Source organism: Aspergillus sclerotioniger, assembly GCF_003184525.1.
Source record: "Aspergillus sclerotioniger CBS 115572 chromosome Unknown BO94scaffold_29, whole genome shotgun sequence".
NCBI classification, from domain to species: Eukaryota; Fungi; Ascomycota; class Eurotiomycetes; order Eurotiales; family Aspergillaceae; genus Aspergillus; species Aspergillus sclerotioniger.
The window spans coordinates 260,747-275,667 of NW_020291019.1; the positions used below are offsets into that span (position 1 = coordinate 260,747).

The 14,921-nt window shown below is 31.5% G+C and overlaps 1 protein-coding gene across 1 annotated transcript; it reads left to right on the forward strand.

Annotated features, from left to right (window-relative positions):
* Positions 1 to 9,889: 9,889 nt before the first annotated feature.
* BO94DRAFT_559571 (uncharacterized protein) lies at positions 9,890 to 11,041 on the forward strand (the record flags this gene model as incomplete). Its single annotated transcript, XM_025614078.1, has 4 exons — positions 9,890 to 9,928; positions 10,151 to 10,305; positions 10,624 to 10,740; positions 10,846 to 11,041. The coding sequence occupies 4 exons, from the start codon at positions 9,890 to 9,892 to the stop codon at positions 11,039 to 11,041; spliced, it is 507 nt and encodes a 168-aa protein (XP_025463915.1).
* Positions 11,042 to 14,921: the final 3,880 nt, after the last annotated feature.

Here is a 14,921-nt window from a genome sequence, read left to right on the forward strand (position 1 = left end):
AGAAGTTAAAGAAGTACCAGTGGAAAGAACTACAACAGAGTATGTTTAAAGATATCAAGCAGTAATTTATCACATCATTAATACTTATACAGCATGATCTAGAGAAAGAAATAACTATTAAAACTAATGTATTAAATTACACTGTTGGCATGTGTATAACACAACCTAAAGAAGACAGAAAGTTAAGACTAATTATATTTTACTCAAGAAAGTTGATTCAAGCAGAACTCAACTATAATATTCATAATAAGGAATTGCTAGCTATAATAGTAATGTTTAAGCAGTGGAGGGTCTATCTTAAAGAAGTGAAACACACTGTTATTATAAAGATAGATCATAAGAACTTGACTTACTTTATAATAACTAAAGAGTTGACCAGAAGGCAGGCATGATAAGCTGAGATTCTGTCATAATATGATTTCAGAATTATATACTGTAAAGAAATAGAGAATAAACATGTAGATGTGCTGAGCTGCAGGCCAGACTATGAATTAAATGAAAAGGTTATTGAACTGGCTATCTTAAAGCAAAATACGGATGGGTTAATCAGTTATAATAAAGCTAATCTAGTAATAATATTGAAAATAGGTAGTAATCTAACTAAGTGATTGGCTGATGGTATAAAAAATGATAAAATATTTTAAAAAATAAGTAAGGACTCACCGGACAAGATCACCATTAATAAAAATAGACTAGCCTATTTTCATAGATTAATCTTTATACTAACTATAATAAGAATAGAGATTGTGGCTAGGCACCATGATGAACCGCTTAAGAATTATTTAAAAATAGAAAAGATAACTGAACTAATTACAAGGAATTACTACATTCTGAACTTCAGACAGAAAATATATGATTATATTAGATAATACAAGACTTGTATTAGAAACAAGCCTGTAAAGCACCAGCCCTATAGATAAATATAAGTATAGAAGGCGCCACAACAGCTATAAAAATGGATAATAATTAACTTTATTAATTTATTACTGGAATTAGAAGGGTTTAATATTATTATAATCATTATTAATCACCTTACTAAATACATCCATCTTATATCAAGTAAGATAATAATAATAGTAATACAGATAATAGAACTGTTTCTAGAAAACATTATTATATATTATAAAATACTAAAATATATTATATCAGATCAAGATAAGTTATTTACCTTGAAGTTCTAGAGATTACTCACAGATCTTATGGAAATTGAAAAATAAATAATAATAGCTTACCATCCACAGACGAATGGGCAAATAGAAAAGATTAATTAGATAATTAAGTAATACCTGAGGCACTATATAAACTACTAGTAAGATAATTAAATAAATCTGTTATTAATAATATAGTTCTTATATAACAATATCAGTCACTTAACTATTAGAGTTTCACTGTTTTACACTAATTATGGTTACCACCCGAGGTTTCTAGAAACGCTATTAAAGAAGTAGTAAGTTATTAATATAGTTAAAGATATTATTATATTTATAGAAAACATGTATCTACAGTTATTCTGAGACATTGAGTTCATGAACTTATATAGCAAGATATACTATAATTATAAATATAAGAGGGAACCTGATTTAAAAAGAAGAAAGAAAGTGTTTCTACTTTACAGAAATATTAAGATAAAATAACTAAGTCAGAAGCTTGATTATCACAAGCTAGAATCATTTATTATTAAAGATAAGAAGGGACCAGTCAATTACAAGTTAAGATTATCAAAATTAATAAACAGAATTTATCCAGTGTTTTATATCTTATTATTGAAACCTGTATCAAAGAATGCTAGAATTGCAGAAAATATAGAGATTGATAATAACACAGAATAAGAATACAAAGTCAAAAAAATCCTGGATCATAAGAAGATTAGCAGCAGGTTAAAGTATCTGGTAAAATAGGTAGAATATGATATCTCAGAAAACATGTAAGAACTTATTAAGAATTTAACAGGCTGTTACCAGCTTGTAGAGCAGTATTACTGACAGACAGGTCAAAGTTCGCCCAGAAAGAAGGGGAACTAACTAACTAAGTCAGACTAGGATTGTCTGATGCAGCGGCAAGTTGAGCAGTGTTGTATTTATTAGTCAGATACTCTAGCTCTCGGAGATCCTCAGTGCTTGGAGAATCCTTATTATCTAATTACTCCAACACATTTGAGTCGTGATCTAACATCTGATTACCACAATTTTTAAGAAATTTGCAATGCTTTCACAAATACTTTATTTTTATAAATAATAGCTCAATCTATTCTTTGGTCTTTTTAATCTCTTAAGCTATCTTTTCTTTATTATATTAAAGTTTATCCCACTCAGAATCACTGTGAAATTGCTTTTTATATTTTTAGCCATGATGAGTATAGGCCGCACAATTTTGGTTTTTGGAATCCATAAAATAGGAAAGACTATGAAAATTATACTAGATATAAAAAAAGTTAATCTGGATACTGTTACAAACAATCTAGTTAGCCTGCTGATAATGTTTTTTATAATAATTATGTAAAGATATGATGGTCTATTCTGAGAGAAAAGTAAAACTAAGAAGACTTAGCTGACCTGGACAAGGGACACGCACCTTTATATTCTTGAGGATAAGAACCTTAAAGAAGGGGAGGTGGTGTTATAGATCCCTACTAGCTGAACAACTAGTAAGACGGGTATGTTAAGCAGAAGACCACATCCAGACAGAAGGGAGCTCTTATTAAGAAAGATCCCGACCCGAACTGTCAGGTGCTATGGATCATGTAACCATGGTATACAGATAAGCATGTGATATACAGCATACTATCATGGTCTATAACTACCAAGTAGGTATACAACAGACCTGATAGTATATGGAATAGTATATAAAGAACGGATATATAAGGACACTCCTTCTTATACTTAGCTAGTTCTGTTCTTCATGCTTAATAACACTGTCTTTAAGTAACCATATATTTTGATAAAGCTTAGTAATAACACTTGTCTGCACTTACTTACGGATAGCTGCGCGGTACTATCTAGCCTTACTTCTCTTTTCTTGTTTAGATTAAGTCATCTTTAGATAGGCATTAACCTGACTACCCTGATTCAGTTTACAGATATGTATTAGAACGGGAGCTAAGCTAACAGAAACAGGGAGAAGTAATCTTAGGGTTTGATACATTAAGTACCAGTCAGTACGAGTATTACTCAGTAATAATTAATCATTATATTGACTATATTGAATACATCACGTGTGCCACAGCAGGGCCCGATAACTAAGAAACTGATAGATATGGTTAATTAGTTATAAGAAAGTATCACTGTCTTAAAATAATAGAACTAGTTACTTAAAGATCGCTTATCAGTTAAATCTGTTAAGGTCCAACCATCTGAGTTATTTAACAGCAAATGAGCACGACTCAGAGCTTTCTTGACCCAGTTAGATCTGTATCTTAACATAAATAAGAAAAAGCTTAAGAATAAGAAGAACAAGATCTTTCTCATATTTACTTACCTGACTGAAGCAGTATTTGATTAATTTGAACCATATATCCGCGAGTAATAAAAAAAGTTGATAAGTAATTAGAATAATAATATAAAATAACTTTTTACTAGTTATACCAGATTTAAACAGTATTTAAAATAGATATTTAGAGATATTAATACGGTATAGAATACTGAGTAAAAATTATAATAATTTAAATAGACTGGATTAGTATCTATATATATTTCAGAGTTTTAGTAAGTTATTAATTACTTAGACTGGGATGACAACGCCTATATTTCATGATTTAAAGAAGGACTTAAGATAGAGATCTAAGAGAAGATCATTTAGTAAGAATGATTAGACATATTGATCAAGATAATTAAAGTAGTAAAGATTGATAATAAGTTATATGACTTTAACATAAAATAACAAGAGGATTGATAAACCAGTGAGTCTATATCTTGATATAATAATTAGCCAGGTTATTGAGTTAATAACAGAAGGTCAGTATAATCTAGAAGCTTAGGATATAAAGATCCCTACAGATTAAAACCAATAGAGCTGGATGCAGCACAGCATCAGACTCAACAAACTTGAGTGTTTAAGAAGGAACTTGAACAGTGTAAATAAGACTGCTTGTACTTTAGCTGCGGCAAAGCAGGTCACCAGTTAAAGAACTATAGTCAGAAACAGTAACAGTCTCAGAAGTAATTGAGCATCATGAACCATGATCAAGGCAGAGGAGTCTATAATGTTACCACTATTCAGCATAAAGTTTGGACAGAATCTGTGATGCAGATATTAGATAACAAGAAGTTATATATTATTCAGTATGGTTGGCTGTTAGAGGACAGGATATACTGTGATTGGTTAAGACAACAGATTATTATAGATAAGCTAACAGTATTATTTAGTTAATAAGAGGATTAATGATTATCTATATTATTAATTTGGACTACAGAAATCAATAATAATAATTATAAGCTAGTTTTGAGGAACGACTATCCTAGTATAGTTTAGAATAAAGATAAATTATTAAATAAAGAATATAATATATTATTTAAAGATCTTGAATCTAGTAAGAAAAGACTCAGTAAGATATCTGATACTCCTGAAAAATCCTTATTAAAAATTAGTAAATTCTGTTTATTATAATAAAATAAGGATAAGAAGAATTAGAAGAATGATTAAGAAAATATTACTTACTGATTAAACTATATTTTAAAGAAGATCTTAGAAAATCTAGTATAATTTTGCCTAGAGTTTAAAATGATCATACAGTATTGCTCATATTAGGACTTGAAATATTGGAAATCATAAAATAAGACTTGGAAACAATATTTATAAAGATGTTTTTATTATTTAAAAGTTTGCTTAATATATAAATGAGATAACACGGACTATTATTACTAGTTATTAAAGATTAATTAAAAAATAAATATTATAGAAACAGAGTCTTAGTATGATAAACCATATCTATATATTTATTTTAAAGAAAGTAAAGATTATTAAAAACATGATAAACTTCTTTAGCTTGTGTATTATATAAATACATGCTTAATATATTATAATTAGAAGTATATTATTAATTACTGATTTAAGATACTGGAAGTGGTTAAGACTAAGATAAGTTATTATTTATACTCTATCTTTGATTATGCATGTAAAGAGTATCAGAGATATTCTTACCACAGATTAATATATTAGCTAACATGTTTTAATAATCAATATATAATATACTACACGGTAAAGATAGAAGGCTTAAGATTTTTAAGAAGATATCTATAATAGTTAGAACCTAACTGTTACGGACCCCTGCTAGCTGGACAACTAGTAAGGCGGGTATGTCAGGCAGAAGACCACATCCGGACGGAAGGGGACTCTTATCGAGGAGGATCCCGACCCGAACCGTCAGGCGACACGGATCACGTGACCATGGTATACGGACAAGCATGTGGTATACAACATATCATCATGGTCTATGACTACCAAGTGGGTATACGACAGACCCGATGGTATATGGAATAGTATACGGGGAACGGATATATAAGGACACTCCTTCACGTACTTAGCTAGTTCTGTTCTTCGTGCTCAATAACACTGTCTTTAAGTAACCATACGTTTTGGTAAAGCTTAGCGACAATACTCGTCCGCACTTACTTACGGATAGCTGCGCGGCACTATCTGGCCTTACTTCTCTTCTCTTGTTCAAGATCAAGTCACCTTTGATTCAGTTCACAAGGTACGTATCGGAACGGGAGCTAAGCTAACAGGGACAGGGAGAAGCGATCCTAGGGTTTGACAGATATCATGTTAAAGTCTATATACTTGTAGTGATTTTTTATAATTATAGATATAATTCTTAACTTGATTATTAATACAAGAGTTCCTAAATTCTCTTTATTTAGTTCTGTAATTAGTTTAGATTCTGCTTTTTATTATCTAAGTATTTCAAGCTGTTACATGAATCGCGGGTTCATGAAGTTTCTGGTTATTCCAGAGTCTACTAATACTTGAGCTGGTTAATCTAATATGACTGCTTAGATTTTCAGGTATAGTCCTGACTTTGTGATTATTAATTACTGTTCTAGTTAGTTAGGTGCTAACTACCGTGGGTATCTTCTTAGAAATCTTGAGCCTTTTATCTTTACTGTGTAGTATATTATATACTGATTATTAAAACATGCTAGCCAATATATTAATCTGTAGTAAGGATATCTCTGATACCCTTTATATATATAATTAAAGATAGAACATAGATAATGGCTTATCTTAGTCCTAACCACTTCCAGTATCTTAAGTCAGTAGTTGGTAATATACTTCTAATCATGATATATTAAGCATATGTTTATATAATATATAAGCTAAGGAAGTTTATTATATTTTTAATAATCTCTACTTTCTTTGAAATAAACGTACAGATATAGTTTATTATATCAAGACTCTGTCCCTGCAACATTTATCTTCTAACTAATCTCTAATAATTAATAATAATAATCTATATTATCTTGTCTATATATTAAGCAAACTTCTAGATAATAAGAGCATCTCTGTAGATATTGTTTCCAAGTCTTATTTTATAATTTCCAATATTTTAAATCTCAATATAAATAATGCTGCATGATTATCTTGAACTCTGAGCAGAATTGTGCTAGATTCTCTGAGATCTCTTTTAATATGCGGTCTAACTAATAAGTAATATCTTTTTAATTATTTTTCTAGTTTTTCTTATTCTCATCTCGCTGTAATGAACAGAGTTTATTAATTTCTGATAAAGGTTTTTTAGAGATATTAGATATCTTGCTGAATCTCTTCTTACTGGGTTTAAGATCTTTAAATAGTATACTGTACTCTTTGTCTGATAGTTTATCTTTATTCTAAACTATACTGGGATAGTCATTTCTTAAAACTAGCTTATAATTATTATTATTAACTTTTATAGTCCAAACTAATGGTACAGACAATTATTAATTCTCTTATTAACTAGGTGGTACTGTTGGCTCATCCGTGATGGCCTGTTATCTTAACTAATCATGGTATATCCTGTTCTCTGATAGCTGATCATGCTGAATAGTATGTAACTTCTTATTATCTAATATCTGTATTACAGATTCCATCCAAACTTCGTGCTAAATGGTGGTGACATCATAGACTCCTCTGTCTTGATCTTGGTTCGTAGTGCTTAATTACTTTTGAGGCTGTTTCTGACTACAGTCCTTTAACTAGTGACCTGCTTTGCTGCAGCTAAAACACAAGCGGTCTTGTTTATGCTGTTTGAGTTCCTCCTTGGACACTCGAGTCTATTGAGTCTGGTACTGTGCTGCATCTAGCTCTATTAGTTTTAGTCTGTAGAGATCTTCATATCCCAAGCTTCTAGATTATACTGATCTTCTGTTATTAACTTAGTAATCTGGCTAATTATTATATTGAGATATAGACCCACTGATCTATCAACCTTCTTATTGTTTTATATTAAAGTTGTATAACTTATTATTAATCTTAACTACTGTTTTAATTATCTTAATCAATATGTCCAGTTGTTCTTACTAAATAATCTTTTCTTGGATCTCTATCTTGAGTCCTTCTTTAAATTATAAGATATAGGCGTTGTCATCCCAGTCCAGGTAACTAATAACTTACTAAAACTCTGAAGTATATATAAATACTGATTTCATCTACTTAAATTATTATAATTTTTACTTAATATTCTGTACTGTATTAATATCTCTAAATATCTGTTCAAGACACTGTTTAAATCTGGTGTAACTAGTAAAAAATCACTTTATATTATTATCCTAATTACTTACTGACTTCTCTTATCACTCGCGGATATATGGTTCAAACTAATTAAATACTGCTTCAGTCAGGTAAGTAGACATGAAAAAGATCTTGTTCTCCTTATTCTTAAGCTTTTTCTTGTTCATGTTGAAGTACAGATCTAACTGAGTCAAGAAAGCCCTGAGCCTTACTCATTTGCTGTTAAATAGCTCGGGTGGTCAGACCTTAATAGATTTAATTAATAAACAATCTTCAAGTAACTGGTTCTATTATTTTAAGACAGTGATACTTTCTTATAACTGACTAACCATATTTATTAGTTTCTTGGTTATCGGGCCCTGCTGTGGCGCACGCGATGTGTTTAATATAGTCAATATAATGACTAGTTATCACTGGATAACACTCGTACTGACTGGTACTCAATGTATCAAACCCTAGGATCGCTTCTTCCTGTTCCTATTAGCTTAGCTCCCGTTTCCAATACATACCTTTAAACTGAATCAAGGTAAGTCAGATTGATAACTATCTAAAGATGACTTGATCTGAACAAGAAAAGAGAAGTAAGGCCAGATAGTGCCGTGCAGCTATCCGTAAGTAAGTGCGGATGAGTGTTGTTGCTAAGCTTTACCAAAACGTATGGTTACTTAAAGATAATTGGATTGAGCACGAAGAACAGAACTAGCTAAGTATATGAAAGAGTGTCCTTATATCCTATCCTTTGTATACTATTTCGTATACCATTCAGGGTAGATTGAGGATCAATCCAATCATATTCCTGGATTCCATATACCATGTCGTATACTCTCGATGGTAGATCTGATGGTAGATGGTCATGTGACACAGTGTTGCCTCGGACGTTACCCTAACCGGGATCTTGCTCAATAAGAGTTGCTGGCTGCCCGAGCCCTTCCTGGTCGTTACCTTTCTGCCTGACGAGTCCGCTTCTGCTAGTAACCTGGCTAGCAGGGGTCTGTAACACCACTATCCTGCAGCCTGGTATCTAGATAATGACCAAGAATTTACTTACTTCAAGTTATGAGTAACTTATAAAGACTGTAGAATTTATATACAGATATCATCATCCTGTATACCTGAAGTAAACAGACTATCAGAATAATATAGTGATTTAATAAATCAAATAGTAAGAATAATCATGATTAATTCTAGCCTATCAGGCTATCTCTAGCTATTTACCATCAAGCTCAATGCTCAGATACAAAATCACTTATTACTAAAAGAAGGAGACCTGAAGAAGACTCTGGTATTTCTATACTAAATATTCTATAACTTGCTAAATCCTAATGCCTTACTTAAAGTCCTACATATCTTCAGCTGCCGCACATACATCCATATATCTATGAAAAATCAAACACAATCCTAGAAGCTGAATCCCAGGGCTTTAATAGACTATCTTATTAGCTTTAATAAAGATTATGGCCACATCTACCATATTTGATTCCCTGATTCTGATAAGATGAAACAATCGAGAAACATTACTTTTAATAAAACAAAGACATACTAAACAGATTATAAGAATCTTAATATATAGAAGTAACTGTCCCTGACCCCGCAAGCCAGAAGATCCATATAACTGAAAGACATTCTTACTAGCAATAATAAAATATTAACATCAAGATACACAATAAAAGCCTTCACTAAGAAAGACATTATTACTAGCCAGATAAAAACAATTTCTAACACGGCAGACCCCATAATCATTCTTTTACTTAAATCTATGGAGAACCTCCACGCGTATAATACTGTAAATACTAAATACTTAGCTCAGGATCACTAACTTCCTGAAGCCCAATTAATCAAGGCCCTTACCGAGGAATCCCAATCATTACTACAATCAGGCAGACTGTACGGCAATGCTGCCTTAACTGCCCTTACTAAAAACACTGTAATTCCATATCTCAAATACCATAAAGTTATCATTCTAAACATTTATTAGAAAACCATAAAGTCCTTACTAATACCTTACTAAAAAGAAATCATAAACATATAGATTGATAAGATCAAATATATGGATACTTATTAAATCATTAAACAACCCTTTAAAGCCTGAATCATCCCGGGGAAGTAGGTATATAACTTAAAACTTGATAATACCAGCTTCGTGACTCAATTCCAGGCTCACTAGATAATCTACAGTAACTGCCAGATGTTAGATATTGATTATAACAAGTCCTCTGCATCTGTAGTAAGCAAGATCATATTAAAGCTATTCTTAACCAATATTATACTAAAACAGCTATATTATAAGTAGTAAGATATTGTCTCTGCCTATCTACATGCAATGATCTAAAGCAAGTAAATCCTTATAAAATAACTAACTGGTTATCATAAAGAACCTGAGGATCAGGTCTGTAAGTTAAATCAGGCATTATATGATCTCCAGTAAGCTACTTTTCTCTAATATCAGACCTTTACTAACTGCCTAAGCAAGATCAGATTTAAACCTTTAAAAGACAATCCTTATATCTATCAGAAAGATAATATTATTCTTATCATATTTATTAATAATTCAGCCATTACAGCTCTGAGACAGAAAGACCTTATAGAGCTAAAACAATACCTGTTCCAGGCATTCGGATTAAAGGAACTAGGAAAACCAAAGATCTTTCTAGAATGCAACCTGAAATATGATTATAAAATCAGAATAATCCTACTATCACAACCAGTGTATACTAAAGAATCCCTGATCATGGCAGGAATACAAGAATTGTCCGGATCCGCTATCCTGATAATGCTGTTATACAGGAGACTTGACTGTACTAGTATGACTTTACAAGTAGCTAATACCACTGAATATCAATATCTTGTAGGGTATATCAACTAGCTCGCCATAAAGACACGTCCAGACCTCTGTCTCATAATCTTTCACCTACAATGAAGACTCCAGGCACCCCTTGCTGCAGACATGAAGACCCTGAAACACATCTGCCAATATCTAACCAACAATCCTGAACTCAGCATCCTGCTCGCAGCGGACCATATGAAGAGTATAGAGACGTATGTAGATTTATCTTATAAAGATTATAAAAATAATAAATCAATAAAGAGATATATTATCTTTTATACAGGATCATTAATATCATGGGCCTCACGCAAATAAAGCCTTATTATAACCTTCTTAGCCATTACAGAGTTCTGCACGTTCAATAGTACCATCAAAGAAACACTTTATATTAAAAAATTGGTAGTAGTGCTTGGCCTTATGGTCTCGCCCAACGGCCGGATCCCAGTGTTCACGGACTCAGTGAATTCTCTTAATATCCTGCACCAGGAAGGCTATACTCACACCATCAGGTAGCTAGATAACCACTATCTCTTTATTACTGATATAATTGAGAAGAATATTATCAAAATTTTATATATTACAGAAACATAGAACCCTGTAGACAGCTTTACCAAGCCACTGGAATGGAAGGCGTTCAGGACCTTCCTTAACCTACTGAAAATAATATCAAGAATAAAGCCCGAACCACAACCACCAGAAGAAACCTAATATAGCATAATAGTTCGACAACTTTAGCTTCATTTTACACGTTTTAAGAGACACCTCATTACCTAAGGGAGTATGTTAGAATCCCCGATAGGCTCCCACGCCGGTAGGAAACATAGGGTCACGTGACACTTCTCTTTACACCACTAGTTAGTCTATATAGATGGCCTACAAGGCCCTGAGCTAGATTATCATCTATCTCATTCTACATGATTGAATTACCTTAGTAGCTACTCCAATATCACATAATCATCTACCATCAAATCTACCATTGAAGATATATACAAGATATATTAAGATCCTGGATTATGATTAAATCAATCATTAATCTATCTTAAATAGTATATAATATAGTATATAGAGAATAGGATATATAAGAATACTCTTTTATATATTTAGCTAGTTCTATTCTTTATACTTAATAATACTATCTTTAAGTATCCATAAATTTAGAAGCTTAATAATAATACTCATCTATACTTACTTACAGATAACTGTGCAGCATTATTCAGCCTTACTTTTCTTTTCTTATTTAAGACTGGTTATTCCTAGATAGTTATTAGCCTGATATCTCCTTACTTCAGTTCAATAGTATATATACCAGTGAAGCTAAACTAACAGAAATAGAGAAGTGATCCTAAGGTTTAATATATTAAACACCAGTCAGTATAAGTGTTATCACTTATAACTATCCATTATATTAATAGTTTCAAACTTATCATGCACTTTGTAACAGCAGGGCCTGATAATATAAGAACTAATAAATATAGTTAGTTAGTTATAAGAAAATATCATTATCTTAGAATAACAGAACTAGTTACTTAAAGATTACTTAGTAATCAAGTCTGTCAAGATCAGACTACCGGAATCATTTAATAGTAATCAAGTAAAGCTCAGGGCTTTCTTAACCTAGTTAAACTTATATCTTAACATAAATAAAGAGAAGCTTAGAAATAAGATTAATAAGATTCTTTTCGCGTTTATCTACCTGACTAAAATAATATTTAATTAATTTAAGCTATATATCTGCGAGTACCAGGAAAGGTTGGTAAATAATCAGAATAATAATACTAAATAAATCTTTACTAGTTATACCAGATTCAAATAATATTTTAAATAAATATTTAAAGATATTAATATAGCATGCAATGCTGAATAAAAGCTATAATAACTTAAGTAGATTGAATTAATATTTAAATATACTTCTAAATTCTTATAAGTTATCAGTTACTTAGACTGGAATGAAGACGCCTATATTATATAATTTAAAAAAGGATTCAAGATAGAGATTCAAGAGAAACTTATTTAATAAGAATAACTAAATATATTATCACAGATAATTGCAGCAGTAGTCTGTCAAACCCTAGGATCGCTTCTCCCTGTTCCTGTTAGCTTAGCTTCCGTTCCAATACGTACCTTCGAACTGAATCAAGATAAGTCAGGCTGATGACTATCTAAAGATGACTGGTCCTGAACAAGAGAAGAGAAGTAAGGCCAGATAGTGCCGCGCAGCTATCCGTAAGTAAATACAGATAAGTATTATTACTAAGCTGTATTAAAACATATGGTTACTTAAAGACAGTTATATTGAATATGAAGAACAGAACTAACTAACTATAGAAATAAGTATCTTTATATATCCTATCCTCTGTATATCATCTTATATACTATTAGATCTACTATATATCTATACAGTAATTATAGATCATGATGATATACTGTATATCATATACTTGTCTGTATACCATGATCATGTGATGACTCAGATCGGAACTTTACCTGATAAGAGTTGCTGTCCGTCCGGGCGTAGCCTTCTGCCTGACATGCCCGCCTTACTAGTCGTTCAGCTAGCAGGGGTCCGTAACAAATATCTTGATCTTCTTGAAGATATAAGAAAAATATGTTAGATATATAAGACTTATTTTGTATAAAATATGCCTATATTAGTTATAATATAAGCTGAAGAAGTGTAAATTCTATGTACAAGAAACAGAGTTTCTAAAATATTAGATATCTATAGAGAAACTCTATACTGAGCAAGCTAAAGTATAAGCTATACAGGACTGGCCTTAATCTAAGAATCTGAAAGAAATACAGCAGTTTATCAGACTAGTCAATTACTATTGATAATTTATAGATGGATATGCTATCTATATAAACTCTTTAAGCTTATAAAGAAGTCAAAGAAATATAAGTAGGAAGAACCACAGCAGTACATGTTTGAAGATATTAAACAGTGATTTATCATATTATCAGTACTTGTACAGCATGACCCGGAAAAAGAAACTACTATTAAAATCAATATATCAGACTATGCTGTCAGAATGCGTATAACACAGCTAGAAGAAGATAGAAAATCTAGACTGATTATATTTTACTTAAGAAAGTTGGTTCAGGCAGAACTCAACTATGATATTCATAACAAGAAATTACTAGTTATTATGATAGTATTTAAGCAGTAAAGAGTCTATCTAAAAGAAGTAAAACATATTATTATTATAAAAACAGATTATAGGAACTTAACTTATTTCATAATAATCAAAAAATTGACCAGAAGACAGGCAAGATGGGCTAAAGTTTTATTATAATATGACTTATATATAGTATATTATAAAGGAACAGAAAATAAACATGTAGATATATTAAGTTATAGACCAGACTATAGAATAAAAGAAAAGATTATTAAACCAGCCATCCTGAAGTGAAATATAGATAGATTAATCAGCTATAATAAGACCAATCTTACAGCAATGCTGGAAATAGGCAGCAATCTAACCAGATGATTGACTAATATTACTAAAAAAGACAAGATATTCTAGGAGATTAGTAAAGGCTCACCAGACAAGATTATCATTAATAAAGATAGACTAGCCTGCTTTCATAAACTAATCTTTATACTAACTGCTATAAGGACAGAGATTGTGGCTAGACACTATGATAAACTACTTGTTACGGACCCCTGCTAGCTGAACGACTAGTAAGGCGGGCATGTCAGGCAGAAGGCTACGCCCGGACGGACAGCAACTCTTATCAGGTAAAGTTCTGATCTGAGTTGTTACATGACCATGGTATACAGACAAGCATGTAGTATACAGCATACCATCATGGTTTATAATTATTATATAGATATATAATAGACCTGATGGTATATAAGATAGTATATAGAGGATAGAATATATAAAGACACTTATTTCTATATTTAGTTAGTTCTATTCTTCATGCTTAATATAATTATCTTTAAGTAACTATATATTTTGGTAAAGCTTAATAATAATACTCATCTATACTTACTTACAGATAGCTGCGCGGCACTATCTGGCCTTACTTCTCTTCTCTTATTCAGAACCAGTCATCTTTAGATAGTCATCAGCCTGACTTACCTCGATTCAGTTCGAAGATATATATTGTAACAGAAGCTAAGCTAACAGGAACAGGGAGAAGCAATCCTAGGGTTTGATACATTGAGCACCAGTCAGTATAAGTGTTACCCAGTGATAACTATTCATCATGTTGACTATATTGAACTCATCGCGCGCCCTATAGCAGCAGGGCTTGACAACACAAGAACTAATGGATATAGTTGGTCAGTTATAAGAAATCATCACCGCCTTAGAATGATAAAACCAGTTATTTAAAGATTGCTTGGCAGTCAAATCTGTTAAGGTCTGACTATCAGAACCATTTGACA